Source organism: Parasteatoda tepidariorum, chromosome 6, assembly GCF_982258835.1.
Source record: "Parasteatoda tepidariorum strain Cologne lab strain chromosome 6, Ptep-v5.0, whole genome shotgun sequence".
In the NCBI taxonomy this organism is placed as follows: domain Eukaryota; kingdom Metazoa; phylum Arthropoda; class Arachnida; order Araneae; family Theridiidae; genus Parasteatoda; species Parasteatoda tepidariorum.
The window spans coordinates 128,798-152,362 of record NC_141760.1 but is presented as its reverse complement, the minus strand read 5'-3'; the positions used below and the strand labels follow the sequence as shown (position 1 = coordinate 152,362).

At 27.1% G+C, this 23,565-nt stretch overlaps 1 protein-coding gene across 5 annotated transcripts in view; it reads right to left on the bottom strand.

Annotated features, from left to right (window-relative positions):
- Positions 1-23,565, bottom strand: part of LOC107454758 (sister chromatid cohesion protein PDS5 homolog A) — a 70,027-nt gene that overhangs the window by 27,380 nt on the left and 19,082 nt on the right. For 3 of the 5 annotated variants that reach the window (XM_043040559.3, XM_087165269.1, XM_087165272.1), the window contains 18 exons: positions 22,155-22,270; positions 21,976-22,073; positions 20,180-20,325; positions 18,881-19,038; positions 18,353-18,466; positions 17,954-17,986; positions 17,479-17,576; positions 15,284-15,423; positions 13,401-13,610; positions 11,856-12,016; positions 11,646-11,775; positions 9,552-9,728; positions 8,704-8,772; positions 8,022-8,155; positions 6,795-6,918; positions 5,620-5,824; positions 2,973-3,087; positions 2,486-2,618 (listed from right to left, as the gene is read on the bottom strand). In XM_043040559.3, the coding sequence (XP_042896493.2) occupies positions 2,486-2,618; positions 2,973-3,087; positions 5,620-5,824; positions 6,795-6,918; positions 8,022-8,155; positions 8,704-8,772; positions 9,552-9,728; positions 11,646-11,775; positions 11,856-12,016; positions 13,401-13,610; positions 15,284-15,423; positions 17,479-17,576; positions 17,954-17,986; positions 18,353-18,466; positions 18,881-19,038; positions 20,180-20,325; positions 21,976-22,073; positions 22,155-22,270 (2,361 nt within the window). The remainder of the gene's footprint in view (positions 1-2,485; positions 2,619-2,972; positions 3,088-5,619; positions 5,825-6,794; positions 6,919-8,021; positions 8,156-8,703; positions 8,773-9,551; positions 9,729-11,645; positions 11,776-11,855; positions 12,017-13,400; positions 13,611-15,283; positions 15,424-17,478; positions 17,577-17,953; positions 17,987-18,352; positions 18,467-18,880; positions 19,039-20,179; positions 20,326-21,975; positions 22,074-22,154; positions 22,271-23,565) is intronic. The other 2 variants (XM_087165270.1, XM_087165271.1) reach the window with 2 other exon arrangements.

Here is a 23,565-nt window from a genome sequence, read left to right as displayed (position 1 = left end):
TTATTCACAGTTTAAATAATAATTCCCCACTAGTATAATTATCTGTGTTTATAGGTTTAATTTTGATAACTATTACAAATATTTACTTTATTCTCAACTGGCTCAATTCTTGATCAACTATTCTCTAGGGTAATTCTCAACTGGTTCAACTTTTTTTCTGGAGTTTAAAATTATTATTATTTTAAAAAAGTACCTTTTTTTTAAAATGAAAATTTAAATGTTTGTTTTCTCATAGTTTTCAGCTTAAATTATAGCAAAAAGCTTTCAAGTTGTTTATCAATTCTTAGTTTACTTTTTTTGAAAAAAAATTATACACTGAGATTATCTTTTAGCATGTCTTTAATTATATTTTATAAACTACAAATTCTTCTCATATTTTGATAATGAGTGAGAATTACTTTTTGAAAATTATTGAGGATCAAATTCAGTTATTAGATAGTATTACACATTTTTATAAATTTTTACGATGTTAAGTGAGTGCTCTTCCAAAACTCAAAATGCCCTTTTTTATTCCCAGAGAGAACTCTGAAAAATATTCATCATTCTAAAAATAAAAGGTAAAACTGTTTGCTACAAAAGATATTGTATATATATATAATAGTTATTAATAACCTAGAATTTCAAAGTACAGCAGTATTTTATATGCAATACAAAAACAATTCAAGATATTTCACAACAAGAACAGAATTTGTGTGAGTTCTAATACCAATATTTAATTAAAGTTCAAGACTTCCTTAATCAAGTAAAATTTTAATGTGGGATATCAATAATGTCAAAATGAAAACACAGTGAAAATGCTGCCTTACAGTTTTGTATAAAAGTAATTAAGGGAATAATCCCTCAATTCATCAGTTAAGATTTCTAAGATTACTGCATTGTCGATTAGGATCAATAAATTTTAAAATTAGATAAAAGAAACTATTCAATAAATAGGAAACTACAAAATTTCATCCAACAAGGTTTGTTACTGCATTTGCTAAAAATAAAAAAAAAAGTAGATGCTTCTTGAATTTGTCACTGCAAATGCAAAATTGTTAGTTAAATTTTTTTCTCTCTCTTAAAATAACTAGATCCCCAAAAGTTTCAACGAATTCTGCAAGTCAGGTCATAAACCAGAACCATGTATATTATTAGTGGACAGTCCCTAAGTTTGAACTATTGAATATTGCAATTTTTAATAGCATTATCAGGGCTGCCACTGGATGAAAACAAGAAAAATAGTTGCTTTAGTTGCATCATATATGAAAAAAAGTCTCATAAATAGTCTCCAAGACATATAAAATAGTTGCTAACATCATATCCTCCTCTAACATAATTTAAATTATTTGTGCTGTAGTAGCATAAAATTCAAATAACAGGCAGTTAGATACTCATATTTTATAAAAAATGTACATTTATTTGTGGATTTGCCAACAATATATTCTTTCACACTAAGCATAAAAACAGGGAGTTTTATTTTTATCTGTTACAGAACAGTTGAATTTGAAACTTGAATTTCCTTTCCTGGTTCTAATTTGCAGCTGCTTAGTTTAGACATTAAAAAAAAAATAATAATAAATATTGCAATTTAATTCCGTTTTATTTTGTTTATTTTTCATAACTGACATATTTCCAAATTTTTATGCTTATCAAAAAAATTATGATCACAACTCGACAAAACGAATATCTCCATGTACCTTTTTTTCTATTCTAAATAGCTCTAAAAAAATTAACAACACATTTTGTGTAATTAAAGACAATTTCTCTAATTTTGCTACTTAGTTCAAATTAAAAGAGGGGGGAAAACTTAATCCTCAGAGATATTACATTAGCTTTCTGAAGCAGCAGGAGGAGCATTCACGTAGTGCGAATTCCAATTCCATCAGTCTGATAGGTTAAATATGTTTGTCATGCTTTTGACATCAAACAGTGAGAAATAATAAAGTTAGGATAAGACGAAAGTGGGGGAAGGGGGGAACTCCTGAAGCTATTCTTCATTTTAGTCGATTGGCTTAAAAAAGTCGCCGATTTTACGAAAATCATTGCAAATTAGTTGTTTTTACCCATATTTCTACTAAAATAGCTTTATTACTATATTGCTTTAAAATAGTCATTTTAGTCGCCTTTTTAGTCTCCAATGGCAGCCCTGCATTATAAGTTAAAAAAAGATGTTGGATTAAAATTTCTAATTTTTCGATTCTTTTGATTTCTAATTTGATTATTTCAAAATGCACATTTGAATTTATAGAAAACAAGAAGGACTGAACCCACATTAAAATCAGGAATATCAGGACAAATAAGTTAAAACATTTTTTAATCAAAAAATTAGGACAGCTATGAGCCCTGCTATAAGAATACTGGAATTAATGTGCCTTCCAACTGTAAGTCAAAAATGGCAGCAAAAGAATACAGATTATGCATTTATTTAAATTTGATAATGCGTGTTATATAAAAAAAATATTAATAGAAAATGAATATCAAATAATTTTTAAATTAATCCACTTACCAAATTTGTATCTTCATCTTCTGGATCTTGTTTATCCTTAGTTTGTTTTATGTTTTCAACAAGTCTCTTGAAAAATGCAAAACTGTAGCCTTCATTTTTAGCAATCAAACACTCCATAAACATTTGCAGGCAACTTAAATTAAATTTAAAAATAAAAATAATGGTAATTTTTTTTAAATTTTAAACTAATACAATTTGAATTCTGTTACAGAATTCAATAGCAAGATATTGAAGAAAATGTGATAAAAAAGAAAGGTAAATATCAAATCAAGAATTGTAATTCCCATTAAGGTAATGAGGCTCAATACCAAGACTTGAGAATAAATATGAATACATTGATTGAAGTCTATTTGAACACATAAATTTATCAATTATTTTTAGTTCACAGATAAAAGGGTTAATATAGAAAAAGACTAACTTATTTCGTAAATTGAAAACTATTTTAGCTAACATCAAAAATGTCAAGACTTCATAAATAAATACTTACTTCCTAATTTTTTTTAAAGAAGAGATGCAGCTATAATCCCCGAAGAATGGAGCATGGGCTAATAAATGGATAGCATATGGAAGGGTGTATTCTGGCAGGTAGGATAAATTATCAGCTAAAAAAGTATATAATTTTTCAGATTTTCTTTTTAGATAGACAATAATTAAATGAAAATATATATTTAAAATTTATAAATGATACATATGAAAATTTCCTAAATTGTTTGAAATTGCTAACTAAACCAATACTTTTTTAATAGATAACAATTTCTTTCTACTTGATTTAAATGATTTAGGTAATATTTGGTATGGAATAAAAACCAAAGAAAAAAAATCAGATTTAAAAAAGAAGTACAAAAATCTTTTAGATAAGTATTGAATTTTGAAATTTAAAATTAGATACAACCTTAATTTTAATGTTATTATACATTTAGGTGTGTATCATTAGTATCCTAAAAATTATTTATGAAAAGATTTTATCCATGCAGGTTTTGAATAGTCACTTATATATGGCCCTGGAAATGAAATTGTCATCAGAGTTTCTGCAAAAATAAAAAGGGAAGAAAAGCATTGGTCTCAATAACACGTTCCATGATATTGGATTGGTTGCATATCTATCAATCACAGACAATACATCTTTGTCTTAGCTATCACGATTCTCCCTTCTCTCTCGCGACTTTTTCCTGCGATAGTTTGTACATGATTGCACATATGTGCTATCAGGTCCAACGATCATGACTGATTTGAAAGCCCCTATCATAGCTGTTATAACACCAGTGTCAACCTTGTAGCAGAATTTTTTAGAGCTTTCTGCTACAAACCACTCCAGCACTAATATTTTTCTGCAAGAAACTTTGAATGATAACAAATACACGTTACTAATTTAAAGTAGCAAAAGCGTTGCTTACAAACAAAAAGCCTATTTGGATAAAATGAATTAGATATCATTTTTTTTAATAGAATATGCAATATTCTTTTATTCTAATAGTATGGGCAATATTCTAATATTCTTTGTAGGAGAAAAACGCAGTAATCGTTTCCTTTTTCACATTTCACCTTTTTCACACATTAAAAAATCTAATTAAAAATTGAGAAATTTGTTGCAGTAATTATCGAAAAGAACATTGACAATGAAATTATGCGAATCAGACTCTTTAAGGGGTTACTAAAATGCGTGTTTCGTTTCGAGATTCAGTTGTAATAAACATCATATTAAAAATGTCAAATTTTAAAAACCACTTGAAAATCAATATCAATAACTGTCAAAAATACAATCGAAACATTATGGATTTACGATATTATTGACATAAATTGTGATTTGCATCAGAGAGTGATTATTTAAATGTGTGATTCAAATTTTACACGTAGAAATTTTATTAACTGAGAAATACCCGGAATTTTAAAAACCCATGTAAATTGGTAGCTCTAGCAATAACATTGAAAAGTAACAAAAAAATAAAAAATTGAAATTGTTGCATTTAAAAAGTAAAACATCAAATAAGCGAAGAGTTTCACGTGTAATAAAATTGTTTAAAAAAATCATCAAGGATTTCTTCGGAAAAAAAAAAAAAAAAAAAAAAAAAAAGAAAATTCTTAGCAATAACTGTTGAAGGAACGCTTGAAACACCATATGGATCAATGATGATATTAGCGTGTTAAAAAGTGATTTATTGAATCCGCAATTCGAATTTTGCGTGCCATAATAATATAGGTATTAAAAAAATAATGAGAATCAATAATAGTACCTGAGCAATAAAAGGAACAGGGACTTATTTAAAAAAAAAAGTGAAAATTTGTTGCAATAATTGCCAAAAAGAAATGATCAAAACATTACATAATATTTTATGCGATTTAGAATTTTCCTATGCATATTATATTAAAAATATTTGATAGATTTTATTCAACCAAATTTATAAAAAAAGGAGAAAATATATTGTATTGATTGATTACCTCTTTTGCTATAAATTTGAATTTATAACAAAATCTGCAATTCGCCATCATAAAATGTAAAAGATGGTGTCCTTTAAAAAAATGAAAGGAAAGAACATGATTTCTGAAATAAAAATTTCTTTTAAACTTTCGCGATTTTGGAATAGTATATGTTTTTCTTTTTAATAAGCATTTGAAATCTTGCTAAAGCCAGCCATTACCAAATTTTTATTTCTCAAATGAGTATCGTGAGCATTTCTTTTCCTTCCTATGCACGGCATCTTTTGAATATAATTTTGCAGAAAAGAAAAATTGCTCTAAATTTTTGCTAAAAAGAAAACCAATAATTTTTACTTTCCATAAGAAAAATCTTTCGGCAAGAGCTCTGTAACATTCTGAGAAAAGTCACTGTGTCGCGACGATTCTGCCACGGGGAGTGTCAATACAAACAGGCTGTACAGTTTGGCAAGAATTATATAGCAGACTTGATGCCTGCTGTATAACAAAAAGAGCACATAACAAATATTTGTGAAGAATACATTCAAAACTCGCTTACATTACTTCTGCGTGATTTTTAATGAATACCTTCATTACATTTTGCCTATTGATCCTGTGAAATTAAAGCATTAATTTTCACTTACACTACATATGACCCATAGGAATTTTAATAAGTAAAAACTGGAGGGAATTATTTCAATTTCTATAGAAATTCAACAAACCTTGAGTAACAGCCTTCTCTCTCAGCTTTTGCCGACGCTTTTCAATATTTTGTGTTAGATAGTTTTTAATATTGGCTTTAAACTCCTTTCTTTCATTTAACCCTCCCAAGGCAAAAACAGCTAAAAACTGAAGTGGTAGTTTAAAGAGATACAAGGCTTTATTCAGCTTTTTGGCAAAGATATCACAGACTTCTGGGCATGGATCCTGAAAAAAAAAAAGATAATAAATAAATATAAACATTTAATAAAGACACCAAAAACTGATGAAATACATGGATAATTCAAAGGGATAAAAGATAAAATTCAAAATATCCAAAAATCTAATGTCCAAAACTGAAGAAATATATAAAAAAAGATTAATCTCCTAATCATAAGATTTAACACATAAACCTTTAATAAGAATACTATAACATTGTTTCTTATGAAAATAAACATTGTTTACAAACTTAATTACGCGTCACTTAAAAATAAACAAAGATCAAAAACTCAAAATATTACAACCATCTCAAATCTTTTAAAAGAAACACACACAACTTTCAAACTGAAGGATGCAGGGGTGCGAAGTTAGTGCTTAAAAAATGCATGCTACTCTGATTAGTTCAAAGTCCTGTGGATTAAAAGAAAGAAATTTTTTATTTGTTGATAATACAAAAACTATTCATACAAAAATACTATTTGCATGAATATTGTGACTATTATTTAAATTAACACTTTCTGATATTGATACGCAATTCTTTTCTAATAATGATTTTCCACAATTTCAAATTACTTTTTTAAATTGTTATGTTATTGTTACAAAATGAAATTTTAAATAAAGTGCTTTTTACTTTAATCCTACATAAAAAAAAAAGTAGAAACATATAATTTGTAATTAGAAATGACTTAATATTAATACTTTTCTAAAATAGAATATAAGTCAGAGTCAAACTCTTAGAAAAGTCTGGAATAGGAATATTTCCACTTCCGACTCTCTGGAAAGAATATCTGCTTTTCTAAAGATAATTCCACTATTTAACCATGGTAAAATAGATTCTCGACAATTCTATTGACTTAAATTAAATATCTGATATTCGTAAATTTCAAAAATCCGGAAATTCCAAATCCTTCAGCTGTTTGGCTTTCTGAGGCTACGCAGCAATAGAATAAGATTATATAAAGAACAAATGTAGACTTACATTTAAAACATAACCAAGGATTTGAAACTGTTTTAGGCTAAGGGCAACAGCATAATCGGGAACATGACACAGTTTAAGCATACGGCAAGCAGCACTCAATCTCAACCATGAGTTTTCCATGGGCCTAAAAAGAGGGGAGAAAAATATGACTACATTTTTTCTATACTTTGTCACAATAGAAAAGGTTAACATACATTTACTAGGAGGCTAAACCCCCTGTTCACAAACCTTCATGATTGCTTTGCAATAATTGCTGTTTCTTGGCATAAAACGGTTGAAATTATTTAACTAAAAATGTACTAAAAAGAATGCTTGTGCCTCCATTTCTCATATCTAAAAATTTTTCTTATGATACTATTAAGATCGATCATAAAAAGTTTTTTAAGTGATCATTTTTTGAAATAACATTTAAAATTAAAAGTATATTGTTATAACAAATTTGGTGGGTTCACAACAGTAATTTAATATTTTTGCTTACCAAACAGATGGATGTATTTTAAATACAATTTTTGCATTCCTCACTTTGTGCATGAAGCTAAAAGTTTAGTTCTATATCACTTAACGAATCTCTTTAACCGTAATTCTTAATATATTAATGTAATTTGCATCAAAAAATTATAATTTAAAAAACGATTAATAAAATCTGACATCCATTTAAATAATCTTAAAATGTGACAGAGAATTACATTATTCTAATAATAATAAAAACAATCCTCCTAAACTCTATAGAGAAATCAAACAAGATCAAAAACATAATAACAGTACAGTTAAGCATTGAGTATCGTAAAGTGCGGCGTGCTCTCTGCTTTCGCTTATAGCACTGCGTTTCAATAGGTAAGGCTTAATTTAGCCTAACAAGATTTATATGAGCTCTGAGGCTCTTCTTCAAATTCAACATGCTTCCACGGAGTCCAACAGGCTTACCCAGTACAGTTAATTTTAACCTTTAAATTAGGGAAACAAAAATATTTATAGCAAAACAATCACCTTATGACTTATATAAATTTTATGCTGATGACAACCAAACCAATAAGAAAATTAATGAGGGAAAATTGGTTCCTACGTAATTTTCCAGCTAATAAAAATGTATTGACAACAATGGAAAAGTACAACAGCATCATTAGATTTTTATATATAGTAAGAAATACATACATTTAACATATGCTAAAATTAAATATGCATAAAATACTTTTTTTAAACATATCATACACATATATAAATACTCACGAGTTATGTCTTTGCTCAGTTAGATCACCACCATTTTCAATATATGTTGACAAACATCTCAAAGTAGTTATTGTGGGTTTCACAAATTTTTCTTTTCCGGTAAGCCATCGAACAATACACTTCATACCTTCAATCTATTTATAAAAATGCCCACCATATGATTTTTCTTTCTACTGAACTATTCAATAATAGTAAATAATATGAATTTGTCATCAAAACACAGAAAAATAAACATATAACATTCAATAGTACTCTACAGTAAAAGATCTTTAAACTGCAAACCTTGAAGCGTGATGCTTTTCATTATATAGATATTTTGTGTTACATAGATGATTTGACCAATCGCTTAACTTACCAAATAAATATGGCAATACATAAATCTGATGCAGATTAATGTTTTAAAATGATTTTTAAATAAAATTGATTTAAAACACAAAAATAAGCACTTAAGTACTCATTATTTTCAAAATAAATAAATAAATTATAACAGCATTAAAACAAATTTATCAATTTTGGTTTGCTTTAGAGATTGTAAAGTTGATGCATTTAAAAAAAATTGATGTTTATACTACCATTGCGCAGTTTTACTGTAGTACAAATATAAATTATCACAAATCAGTATAGTGGGTCAAAAATGTAAGGTAAAATAGTATTTTTAAATAGTATATAAAGCAAAATATACCTTCACTTTTGATTCATCTGGGAGATTGTCATAAGGGCCCCAGAGTTCAGTACCACCTCGGGGAAAATCCTGAAATTTTGGGGGAAAAACATTCAATGGTAAGAGTGGTTTTTCTTTTCTTTTAAATGTATATTTTGAGTGAATATTATTATTATTTAAGACTGCAAATAGGATATAAATTACTAAACAGCATATTCCTTGCAAATTCACTGATTACACAAAAGTTAAAAACAATATTTTGACAAAAGTTATATTTTTGAATTGGTTCTTGCCGAAAATTATTTTTTACCTGTATGCCAATTTGGGGGACATAAAATCTGCGTTGATATAAAAAATACCAATTCCATAGATTTCATTCGCTTATAAAGCCAAAAAATGGTAAAAATAAAAGAATATTAAACTGAATGTCTTTAATATCAATGAAAAAACATAAAATTTTTGGAAGGAAAAAAAATTAGCGAAGTAAAATAGAATTTGCAATAAAAAATTATAAATAAAAATCAGTTGGCAATTGCGCAATGAAATATGAATTTTTTTATTTTTTTTAGAAATTTCTCATTATTTTCATGGACAAAATGCGATATAGAAAATTAGATCAACTCTCGACACATTACTTTTTCTAATTTCTAAGGTTTAATATTTTATTACATTTTGCTTAAGTGTTTATCATTCAATTTTTCAACAATTCTAGGATTAAATAAGAGGTGAGTAACCTGCTTATCATTAAAATCGATAAAATTTTAAATGTGTGTGTATTTGGTAAGTTTTACTTATTATGCAAGTTCACAAAAGAAAAAAAAAGAAAAGAAAAAAAACAAAAAAAAAAACAATATAAGCAGAGTACTTACTCTGCCATGCATGATACTTACGCCATCATGCATAAGAACAGTTGAAACGATGAAGGTGACCATGTCTTTGAATTCTGGATTTGGGAACAAATGACGCCAGTTGTGAGCAATATGACCAGAAGATACTAAAGCAGTTTTAAAATGCTCAGATTTGAGAGTAAAATGAATCTGTAGAGTCTGAAAGAGAATTTTCAAGCAATCACTTCTTAGAACAACAAAATTTCAAAATGCCACAAGCCATTTTTAAGTTTGTATATAAGGCCGGAATTAAAAAGCTCTAACCAAACGAAACACTGCACAATTTCACAACTTTTCTGGTTGATGGCTGTGTATAAATAAGCTTGCAGGCTTACCCTATATTAGGCGTATTTGAGTACGATGTTATTGTGCGAGTTTATAAATTTTATTTTGATAAAAAAAATAAATGAATAACTGATACAGCGTTACAAACGGACCTGGTCCAAATGATATCACAGAGTATGCTACATCTTAACATTCTATCGGTAAACATAAAACAAAGTAAATTAGCTGAAATCGAAAAATATAATAAAACCTTATGAAATATTAATTATACTTGATATATTTCTAATAGTGTCAAGCACTAGCAGTTAGGAACAGTAAGTTTATCATATAAATGAAATTATTTTTTAATTAAATTAAGCTAAGAAGTTATTGCTTATACCTATTTCCAACTAATTTAACAGCGAAGAGAAAATTCATGATAAATGTGAGTAACAACAGTCTATTTCTAAAAATTGAGGATAGGGAATCATGGGTCATATTGCTTCTGCTTTGATTAAAACTCTAAAATACCAATTTCTTTATAATTGATTTCTTCTAGTAAAACATCCATTCAATAGAGATATTTTTAGGTAGTAACTGTCTAGAATACCTAATTTAACATATTTAGACATAATTCATATGAAAGTAGAACAAAGGAGAAATTATAGTCTAGTAAGATTTACTACCAATTGTAATTTTTTTGTTAAATAAGAAATTGTACATAGATTCTTTTTCACTGGTGATGACAAATACACAGAAAAAAAAATTCCCTGACTTTTCTCAGACTGGTTTTATTAATATTTCCTGACTTAACTGGAGGTAAAAACTTCATTATTAATATTTCAACTACATCTTATTATTAAATATAAAATATGTTAACATAAAGTAAAAGTGTTAAAAAAATAGTTAAGTGTTTACATATTATTATAAACACATATATTTGCCATTAGTTCAGAATAAAAAAATTATTACAAGACATTTTTTTAAAAATTATTAAATTTTTAGGTACTTGAAACTCAAATTAATTAATTTTTCTGACTTAGAATTCCAGATGTGGTATTTTAGTTAAATTTCCTGAATTTTCCCTGTTTTATGACCGCCCTGTTAGCACAATAATCAAAACACAATAATATAGACTATTTCATCTACTAGCAATAGCTGGAAGATGAAATTATCTAATTTTTTTTCCTACATGCAGTTTTTTTTCGCACTTAATTTTTTTCTTCTTTTTGTACAGATACATAAAATTTAAAAACAGAAATTTTTATTTACTAAAATTTTTCTCACTAATACATAAAATATATATATAGACTGAAAAAAATTTACATATTCCTCCCTCTCACACTTTGAAAGTTATCATCACATCAAAAAGAAAAAAAATCAAGAAACAGTGAAATCACTGCAATAACTAAAAAAAGATTGACGATAAAACCAAAAATATTTAAGGCATAATTACACCAATTGGGCGCATCAAAAAGGGGTTAATTAAACGTAAGTTTCGAGATTCACATGTTGTAATAAATAATATTCTATTAAAAATATTGATATTTTAAGAAATATGCAAAAAATCAGTAGTGCTAACTGCCGATAAGGGTGGTATAAATGTTTTGCGTAAATAAAAAAATTTAAATTAGTGGAACTGTGAGAAAATTTTGCTGGAATATAAATTACTGATTTCCGAAAATCAATGGTATTGAGATTCGCGGAATCCCACAAATTAGCGGAAGAATCATATGTTTATAGTACTTGCTATAAAACAAACAAAAGCATATACTCTACAAAACACAGAGAAAAGCAAACTAGTTCACATACTCGCATCAAGGTCATAAAAAATTCAGCCCTTGAATTTTCTGGCACAATTTTATTTAGAAGAAACACAGAATGCTTTGCTTGCATAGGTTTTCCATATTCTGCATATTGTAACAGTATGGGAGAAAGTTGCCTAGAGAAAAACAAAACAGACAAACAATAAAGTTTACTAAATAAACCATACTTATGAAGATAAACATGAGTGAAACTTACTCATAAATGGCAGGATAAGTTTCACTTAAATTTTTACAGATGTTGCAGAGTATTTGTAAGGCTGGTACAGTCACCTCCTCATTCTCAACACGAAGATACGACATCAGAAGTTTGAATGTTTCTTCATTTTGAAACAAAGCAGGATTTGATAAAGATAACATCTAAGAAAAGATTTCAGAATAAATACAAATTTCAGTTGGATCTCCTAAAATGTCATATATCCTAGTACATTATAGGAAATGAAGAAATATATCTGAAATCAAACCACACACAAGTGAGCGGAGAACTCACAAGTAAACAGAACTACTAAACGGCCCACGGAGATAGCTATAGCATAAATTAAATGGTCTGTTATAATGTATTTGTGAGGCAATAAAGAGAGTTGTGAATAAAATGCTTTCAGAAAAAATGACATAAATAAACAAGTAAATGCTGACATTTTGTTATTAATTAGGCAATGAACTTTAGTTAAGCTAGTAAAGCATGTTATTTTAAGGAGTATTATAATGTTTTGGTGTTTCTATATAGACTTGGCACTATTTTATGCTAATTTATAGTAGTCAATAAAAAAATTTCAAACAATATAAATTTTATAAACAAAGTAAAGAAAATGAATGGTACATAAACAATCGAACATAATACTTAATTCAATGTTTACAATATGTGGTTTCACTGGTACATTAATAAATTCATAGGGGCAATAAATATTTGTTTCTTGTACAACATACTAACTTTAATGGCAACCAAGCTGAACGCACAGCACAACTATATTTAAATGTTCTTCAACCCCTCCTCTTATCTCAACACCTTAATTAACTTTTAAACAATACATTAACCAAATTTTTTTTCGCCATCTGGCAAGAGATAATTTCAAAGTTTTTTGAGTATTGAATTTTCGTAATAATTTAAAATATGTCAACAGCTATTAAATCCCACAAACAACCATAAGTATAAGTTCGGGATATTTCAGCATTGAAAAAGGCAAGCTCCGTCACCAGTAATTGATTTGAAAGTATGAGGCACCATAACACTATTCATGTTTAAAATTTCTACAGCTACTAAAATTATCAAAAATAAATTTAAATTACTTTGTAACGAAGTTCTTATTTTCATAAAAACACAAAATTATTGTAATTAAATACTTAATACATAACTAACCATTCAACACTACTTAAGACAACCTAACAAAATGAAATAAATATTGAACATACAACAAATTTTTTAACACTGCATAAATTATTACTTAAGACCATCAAACAAAATGAATAATAAGCGTGGCCAATAGATAAACACCCGAGTTGATGGTACCACATAAGAAGATAACGGAACACATAGAGAATATATGTAAATATTTTTAAATAAAAACAACTATATATGTGTGGAGAATATAAAAGCAAAAATGTGTAAATTATTTAAATATAACTTTGGCACTTAAAAACAGCAAAGAATACATAATAATTCTCAAGAAGAAAACTAATTTAAGCATTTATAAATTTTTAAAATGCATGATTTAAAAAACATTTTCTAGCAAACAGTCACACTTACTTTTATTAATTCAAATCCTTTCAAAAATGAATTTTCCAAACCTAAATCAGCTTCAATAGAACAATCTCCTTGGAATGAATTATCCACAATAGTCAACAGATGTTTTACGCACTCTTTGTCAATAATAGGTACAATGCGTGTAATCATTTGGGCAACAAAACTCGCTAATTCAGTTTTTTCTGTATTCTTAACTTCTTCCAATATTTCTTTCTAAAAAATAAAATAAAATAGAATAACAAATTGAAAGATACAAAATCAGTTTAATTTGACAAAAAATGAATATTTTTCTCTTAATATCGTTCAAAAATATGCAAGAGAATTCCATACTACAATACCACTTCTTTCTTTTTCATGGTTTGATTTCCTTTATAAATTAGATAATTTTTATCTTGCAAGATAAGAGTTCATTTGACAACTTTAGAAATAATAATTGCTTCAACTCAAACTCTAGTATATGAAGTCAGTATCACAGTATATGAAGTAACAACTCAACTCACAGTATATGAAGAACACACTGCTCAGATTTCGATGGGTATGAAATGTACAGGATAAATTTGATTCATATTGATTCCAAATTCTAATACAATACACCTGAGTAATGATTCTGAGAATGCAAACAATAAGGGTAAAAGAAAACAAGTCTGCTCATTCAACTAAGGTGTTATCTATTCATCACATTAAATCAACTTAATTTGATTGGTTTAGTCTAATGTACAGTGCACAAAATTAAAAATTAACCACACTGAATAAATTTTAATCTAATCTATCTTATTCTCATTCCAGGAGTTCAAACTTAGTTCGAAGGGGTGATCTCAAATAAGCTAGATAATTACTGCAGGCGATATTTTAAGTTACAAAATCAGACGTAAAAACTTATCTTCTCTGAATAAATATATAATTTTTTCCGATGAATTCGGATTTTCGACCCCCAAAATATAGGTGGTAGTATTTCTTATTATTCTATTTAATAATTGTTGAAAAAATTCAGAATCGTAAGGTATACGATTATTTACATCATTTTAAAGAATGTAATTTTACGTAACAAAATTTGAGCAATATCAGATGAATAGTTCTTGAGAAATTGAACTTACGATATTTTTAAAATTTGATTCTCAGGAACTATATAACTTTTATGAGAGGGCACAAGAAACTATAACCACTTTGATTAAAAAAAAAAAAACAGTATCTTTTTTTAAAAAAGAGAATAAACACGAAATTTAGTTATAGGAAATAAAAACAAGTACTGAATGTAAGCCTATTCGTGGATAAGCCAAGAATATGCTTTCTTAGAAAATTTACCCATAGTTCATAAGCAAAGAGAAGGGGAGGGGAAGGAAGCTATCTTTGTGGATTACTTTCTCAACTTCCCTTTTGCATTACTAAGCCATCTAAGTTTACTGACTTTTACGTTTAACCGAGACTTTTTTGTATTGTATTTATTTTTTATCGTCACTTTTATGTGCTTCCTTTTCTAACTGTTATTTTTAGGATCTTATTTTCAATTGCTATTTTATGAATTTATATGTGCCATTTTTAAGTATTTAGCAATCTATAGCTAATGTTCAACTGAACAAAAAGTGTTATTGTTGCCAATGTTCACAAGAAATTTACAAAACAGGATCTGATTATGTGCCAACCCTCTCAATTAAGCTTTAAAAATTTTTCCAAAATTTATCAGCCTACATTTGGATATATAAGATAATCAGGAATAATTATCATGAAATTAATGGTAGAATGATCAGGTACTCATAAAAATAATTGATCTATAACACACTTTGAATTACAGTGTATTAATTGTAATAACAAAATGACTGAAACTAAAACGTACAGAACTATAAAAAAAAGTGATATGACAGTAACCACCAATAATTGAATATACTTACATAACGTATGGCTGCTGCAGAGCAAGAAATGCTTCCATTGGCAACAGAACCAATAAGGGTACTTAATCTAGCATTTTTTTCTAAAAGTTTACCAAAGGCAGTGGCATAGGCATTTCCTTTATTTGGTTCTTTAGAAAACACTAAAAATAAATGTTAGATGACTATTACGAAAAAACATCTGCTATATAGTTTAGCAAAGACTATAATATTAAACAGAGAAAAGCTATGATTTTTTTTTTAAAAAATACAATGTAATTTATCTATCTTGAAATATTTTTTAAAATAAAACAACTTACCAGTTATTTATTTTTTAAAAAAAAATTTCTCAAAATTAGGATTGGAAAGTGTTATAGTATATAAATAGAGAAATCTAGTAAAATTTTATTTTTTACTTTTCATGAAGAATTATCAAGTTAAAATGAATAACTATTTGAGATTGTAATGAAAAATAGCTTAATTGTTAACAGTAAACAATGAGAAAAGTATATTAATACAAGTACTTTAGAAAATCTTTTTTCTTCTTTCAAGTTTTTACAACATAAAATTAGGATTAGAAAAATTTTGCTATAGAGAGATGAAATAGTGGAGGTAAAGAATATAACAGATTAACTATGTAATGATGAAATAGCAAAAGGAAAATCCATTTTGCATAATATTATTAAATAAAAAAGAATTCCTTACAACTATACATTTACATCCGTAAATAAAAAAATTTAATAATAAAATGAATTGAAGGGAAGGCAAAAAAACAATTTGCATTAGAAACATCAAAGGAGAAAAGAAGTTGAAATTATCCATTGAAGATTTTGATAAACAAAATAGAATTTTTTTTCTTCTTTAACACCATTTAGCTGTTATTTGCTTACATGGAGATGTGCTTATGTGATGATGTACCTAACTGTGGTTAGTGATAGAGATGCAATATACTTACAACCAACTTTTTAGAATTTCTTAATTGCGTTAAAGAAAAAAAAAGATTTACTATTTTTATAACTGGTTCTAACTCATGAAAATCTAAAGCGAAAAAAAACAAAAAAAACTTAACTTCATTCAAATTTTCGTTTAACCGAGGATAAAGTTTTGCATAAACCTTTTTGGGTTTTGCCCTTGAGGTTAAATAGATTTTTTAAGGTAGTGATAGTCAATTTTAAATGACAACATGTGGTTTTTTTAAAAATTTAACAAACCAGAAATTTGTTGGCAATAATTTAGGCATTTATTTGACACATATACACAATATCATAATCAAGCTGTTAACCGATCTGAATACGAGGCTCAAATAAAATTTTTTGGTCTCCAAAAGTAAGTCACAACTCATCTTTATTAGGCATGAGACGAGCTTGGATACTTCATAGTAGCTAAGACTAAGTTTAGGCAGTAATTGAGGCTCACACTCTTTCTATGGTATTTAAAATATTGTTTTCTTATATTTTTGAATGGTAATAAAAAAATCTTTATTTTATTTCTGTTTTTATTTTATCACCCAAAAATCAAATGGTGATCAGATATTTGAGCCTTTATTTGATTCATGAAGATTTTAATGAGAGGTAAATTATACCAAGTCATGTGTTGCAAAGCACAAAATGTTGAACCTAAAAATAAAGTATTTGAAGCTAAAAACAAAAAAAATCTAAGAAAAAAATTAAAACAAAATTTTTTTTTTCCAGGAAATATTCTGGAACAAGGAAACAATTGCAAAGAATTCATTCAATAAATAAATGTGGTTAAAAAATTTAGGTACTTTTTCAATCGTTCAATTAAACACGAAGCATATTCAAATGTGATAAATAAATTTGTGATGTGTTAAATTAAAATAATTTTCACAATATTCATTTAAGTCATATTTTTGTTCACATACTTATTTCCACGAGATTAAAAACTTTGTTTTTCTTCTAATCTATAGGATTTAACCAACCAGAGCAAAAAGCAGAGACCTGACTAAATAAGCTAAGGCCAACAAACCTCTTTTTAAAAACATGTCTTACTTTAAGAATTACATTAGTTTTAGATGCAGAACAAACTTTCATATTCAAATTATTTCCTATCTTTGTCTTTGATATTTTCAAAGTGTAAATATGTAATCTAAAATAACTCTCAAAGATAAAAATTGTAAGTTAAAATATTTATTGAGGATGATATAGTGTTATGACCAACTGTGAATAAGATTTCTTAAAAAAAAAATGAAACTAAATTACCTGATAGCACTGGAGCAATTTTGTAGACGTTATACCATTTCATTTCATAATTGTCCATGTTCATTACTCCTAAAAGTTTATTAACATGAGAGCGCAACCTGGGATAAAATTTAGGATTATAATTACGATAGAAAAATGCAATTTGTTTTAATTTAGTGAAATATTCAAATAAATTAGAGAAAAAATTGCAATTTTTGAATCAACATAATCATTAAAAGACAAATAATAAATATAAAAATAATTATCCTGCTTATAATAAAGCTAAAATAAAGTACACTTTGAACAATAGTCATTTAAATGCCTTTCACAAAACTATCCAAAAATAGGCAAGTATGACTGATAAGAACTTATATAAAATATTTGTAAACTTATAAAAGAAGTGAAGTTTAGAATAATCTAAAATGCTTAAATGATTTTAAAAATAAGAAAGTTATAAAATGTTCACAAACCAAATAATAAAAATTTTTACACTTACACATTTCTTGTCTTGATCATTTCAGCTAAAGCCCTGTAAAAAAAGTTTTCTTAAATTCTTTAAAATAATTATAATTTAACGAAAGTCTAAATATAATAGAAAGTTTAGCTAATTATAAAACAAAATTATTAATTAATGCATTAATAATGACTGAGTTTAAACAATAATAGAAGGTGTCACAAATAGCAAATCAATAAGATTCTATCACACCACAATATGTGTAGTTAAACATCATAATATTAAATAAAATATATCCAGCAATATTTCAAAAATTGAGTTCAAGCAGCATATTATTATCCAGTTTTGAAAAATGCAATCACATGTTAATAAAAAATACAATAAAATACTATCATAAAGAAAAATCAAAGGATTAAAATCAAATTAAAAGCAAACACTTACTTCAATGCAGGCTCATCTATCGTACAATATAATTGATAAAATAATTTCATTCTTTCTTCTGCAGGTTTCCGGTAAGGGACCACATAACGATTAAAAAGCTGTTCTACAAGTTGCCTAGAAAGAAAAATTAAACTTTTGACTAAAAAGCTTACATGTGATAATCTATTTTAATATAATTACATAAATATGGTTTATTAATCTAAACAAGCAAAATAAGTTTTAAATATTTAAATTTGTGAACTAAACATAGTAATAATTATGCATAAAATAATGTATACAGCAAAATCCAAATTAGGACGAAAAAATGTATTTGATTTAGCAAAATAATTTTGGCTCAGATGTGAAAATAATACAGCTGTAAGCTGTTTTAGCATAAAATATTTCACAAAATAACTATTTTTTCAACTATATTGTTAAGTTATTCTGGTCCCAAGGTCGATAAATGTTTGTTTGTTTCTTTAGATATTCATTTATTGACCATTTAAAATAAAACATTTTAAATGATTTGCTATGATATTCATGACTTACTTCTCTTGTACACTTTCTCCATAATATCGATGCAGGATTTTGTTCTTGATCCAATCCAATTTAAAATTTGCGTCATACAGCACTGGTGGAATTCCTTCGTCAGTCCAACGTTGGCAAAGTTTTCCAAAACATGTCAGGACGGTTTGGCGAATTTCATACTAAAAATTAATCAGACACATTAGAGTTTTAAAAATAAAATGGAAAGTGTAAGTTTTTTTCTGTTCTGAGCTACTTGTAAGTCAGAAACATGTTAGGACCGTTGGACGAATTTCATAAAATATTTCATTTCATATTGCTATTATGCCATTAACAGGAATTAGATATTTCCTAGCTTTACAGTATTATTTAACACTTAAGTTCATAGTTAAACCACTAATCCTTTTCACAAACATATTCATAAAATATTTTTCACACGAAAATTATTGATGAGAAATAAATAATTTCAATTTTAATGACTGCTGAAAGTCAATTTTATCATTACATGTTGGTGCTAAAAATTATATCAGTTACATCTTCCAGCACATAATTTCACTACCCTTTTGTACTTTTTTTTTTTTTTTTACTACCTTATAAAAAAGAATCGATTTTTTTTGTAACAAAAAAAAAAAAAAAAAAAAGAAGAAGAAAAGAATGTATTAAAAGGATTTTAAATTAGAAAAAAGATTTTTTCAAATGAGAAATAAACATCCATTTTGCAGATGATAATCTTTAAAATAATTAAAACAGTAATAAGTTAAAATAGTTTTATAGTATGTTAACAATACTTAAAAGAGTACTTGGAAAGCACATGGTTGTTTACAAATGGATTTCTAAAGAAATTATTTGGTTTAGCTAAATATTCAGCAAACCAAATAATTTTCTAAATGATATTATGATAGTTCTCTAGAGGTGAGTAGGCACTTTATTTACATTGTACTAGAAGTGCACAATGGGCTATAAGCGATGGTCTTGGAAACATCCTTGAAGATGATCCAAAGACATGCCATCACAGTTTTGATCCTCTGCTTCGGTAGCCCAGCGATCTGTACGCAAACTTGAGCACTTTTGGTAGAACAGTTTAACGAGGCACGATACAGTGCATCCTCCATCTCTACACAGGCTGATCAAAGTGGTCACCCACCCGTTTTCTGGCAGCAGTCAGTGATACTTGACTTCGGTGTTCTACTGGGAACCGTGTATTTACGATCAGTCCACTGCAGGACGCTTTCTAGAGGTATAGAATATTGAATAGTAGCAAAATGTACCATGCATATCTAAAAAAGCTACAGTTTCGTTTAAATTATAAAACATAGAACTTACATTTTTATCTCGTGCACGCTCTTGGAAGCTTTCCCACAACTCAGGATCTAGGACATCGTACAGCTCTGGAACAGTTTCTGAAATGGTTTGACAAGTCTGCTTGCGTACTCTATCATCAGGATCAACAATATTGAACATAAAGCATTCTAAAATAAAATATATTATTTTTTACATCATATTTTTTAAACATTTAAACTTATCAGGAAAATTTGAAATGAAACTAATGTAACTTAAAAAGAAAGACCCTATCAGAAATTAAGTAAATTAAATAATAAAGGTAAAAATATTTTGTAAGAAAGAATAGAATTTAAGCCACCGGTGGAGTCAGTTACAATGAGCCAATTGCATGTCAATAAAAGAGGAACGACTTGATTTTATCTTAATTTATAAAAACTGTCTCAGAACACCTTTGTACAAAAAATTTAAAGTGCAATAGCTGCACATTATTTCAAAAATTCTTACAAATCTATCAGGTTTTTTTTTAAAGCCAACTTTTCAAATTATCCAATAGGATAATTTGAAACCTCTTTGTAAAATTATGCGAGTAATTTGTTTTTATAAAATTAAATTTCAATAAAAAAAAACTTTTAAAAATCAAAAATAGTAAAATTTTATTAAAACCAATATGCATTTTGGTATCACATTATTACACCTTAGGGAAGGTTAAATGGCAGGAATGACAAAACGGAGACTATGTAATTCAACAGAGGTTACATCATAGTAAAAAGATAAATATACAGTTAAAAATAACATAATTAACTTGACAGTAAATGTATTAAGATTAAAATATTAATTACTCTAAATATTTGAAAATTATAGTATAGTAGTAAGATCATTTACAATAGAGTTTTCGCTTTTGTAAAAAATTTCTCAGAAATCAATGTTAACGTATGAAATACGTGTATATGAATGATATCAAATAAGTAATGATATCAAATAAGTATATGAATGGTATCAAATAAGTAAAGATAAGTGTAATTCTATGTGGAACATACATGGCTAGAAATTCTTAAATTTACATTAAGGGGGGTAGCCAAATGTTTCAACAAAATATAAGCACCTTTTAAGTACTTTATGAGCACTCAAAAAATATTTTTAAGCACTATATACATTAACAAAATGCAAAATAATTTGCTAAGACTTTACATGATCATGATAAAATAACTAGTTTCTGACAAAGAACTCTTTTCTTGGTTATATTAGCCACCATAAAAAAATCGATATTTTTCTGTTCTATTTCTCTATTTCAGAGGGCTGAAAATGAAGCCTGAAATTGAGAATATCTTACTAAATGCAGCAGAGTTGCACATGCAATAATTTAATCAAACCCAGCTCAGTAGGCGCACGTACGGTTTCGCAAGTATTTCATTCAACATGTAAAATGATTGGTGCTTTCATACGCTATGGACGACGGTAAGCCGAAATAGATTGTGGTTGAATGAATTGTGAAAACGTTTAATAGAGTTATGTGAAAAGCATGCTTTTGCATCACACATAGCGAAAATAGACACGGTAAAGAAAAAAATCTCATTTTCGAAGAGGGAAAATTGAACACTTTAAAATAAAATAAAATAATAAACAATAAAAAAAAGCACCTTTAAGGGCTTTTAAAAATGAAAATAAGCACCTTTAAGCACTTTTTAAAAACACAATGCACCATGTACATTGTATTTAACAAGTATGACTACATTTTAAAATTATACTGAAATTATGTGATTAGAGCAAAGTATGTTATTAATGATTTTGAGCATAGGGCCTGCATCATTGGTTCTATATGATAATAAAAAAAACTATACCAATCAGGGCTGGTTTTGATGTTTGTGGATGATTCATTAGTAAATTTTTAGAGAACTTCATATGCAAGCAGCGAACTTTAGTGGATGCATCTTTATATCTATTAAAAAAATAAAAGAACATTTAAAATTTTTTTTTCAATTTTTAAATTTAAAAGTCAATATAAAAATCAAATAATAACCTTGAAATATAGCTGCTCCAGAGGACTTTATTTTGTTCAATCATCTTTGATGATTTATCAGAGAACAATTTCGACAGAAGTGTCAGAACCTCAATCCGTTCCTCTTCCAGGCTGGACTGTAAATTATTTAAAAATTTAAATTTAATATATATATATATATATCTTTTAGAAAATTACGAGCAATACATTGTTGTCTTTACACACATATGCTCATAAGTACAGACCAAATTTTATGCAAAAAAATATTTATTGTTTTAAGTTTTCTTTCATATAGAGAAATTTGATGTGTCTTAAATAATTTGACAAAATTAAAAATTTCGACAGTATATTGTTAGTATTTAAAACAATAGACAAACCTACTTCTTATAAAAACATGTTTAATTTTATCTTAAAAAACTATGCAAAATACAAAATTAATATATAAAAATTATTTGCATATTTTTGAAAACACAAATTAAGGGTATTTGATCTAGCATAAGAAAGGGATACAAATTATGGAGTTAATATAATACAAATTTAAGAGTTAGTATAACAAGTTAAATAACACATGTCTAACAATTATACTCCATTTAGATTAAAAATACAACTTCATGAAAAACAGTTAGAAATTAAAGTTATGTTTTACAGTATAAACCACATAAAATTATTTATCCATATTAGTTCTTATCTGTTGGCTGGGTACCAGAATATTTCACGACTTAGGTGGATTTAAGACAACTTAGTTTTTAAAACTAGGAATTTAACAGGGTACGTAGCCAAATTATTCAACAAAAAATCAGCACCTTTTAAGTATTCAAATGTTTTTAAGCACTGTAAATCACAATTAGGTAGGATTGGAAAGTTTTTGACAATTGACTGTTTTATCTAGTTTTAACCGTCACGTCAAAAAAAAAAAAAAAAAACCTTTCAGCATTGTCTTTGACAATTGTCAAAATCTTTGAATCATGTAAATTGAATGGCGTTTTCATATGCTACGGGGAAATAGATTGGGGTTGAATTAATTAAGAAAACATTGAATAGAACAATGTGAACAGTGTCTATCTGCATAATTCGTAGCGAAAATCAACATGGTAAAGGAAAAATCTCATTTTGGAAAAGGGAAAAAGAAGCATTTTTTTAAAAACACACAATGAAAAAAGCACCTTTAAGGGCTTTTAAAAAACGAAAATAAGCACCTTTAATCACTTTTTAAAAACGCTATGCACCCTGTTTAATATCAAAAGTATTTTTATGAGTAATTTTATAGTTAGTTTTTTTCTAAAAAAATTATTTTAAAAGAGGGAAACTGAAATTTTTATTAAATAATTATAACATCAAATGAAAACTATGAACTTCAAAAGATTTGGAGGGTACTTAACATTAAAGAAGTCATAACATTTTTAAGCATATATATCAGATACCATTCAAAGAT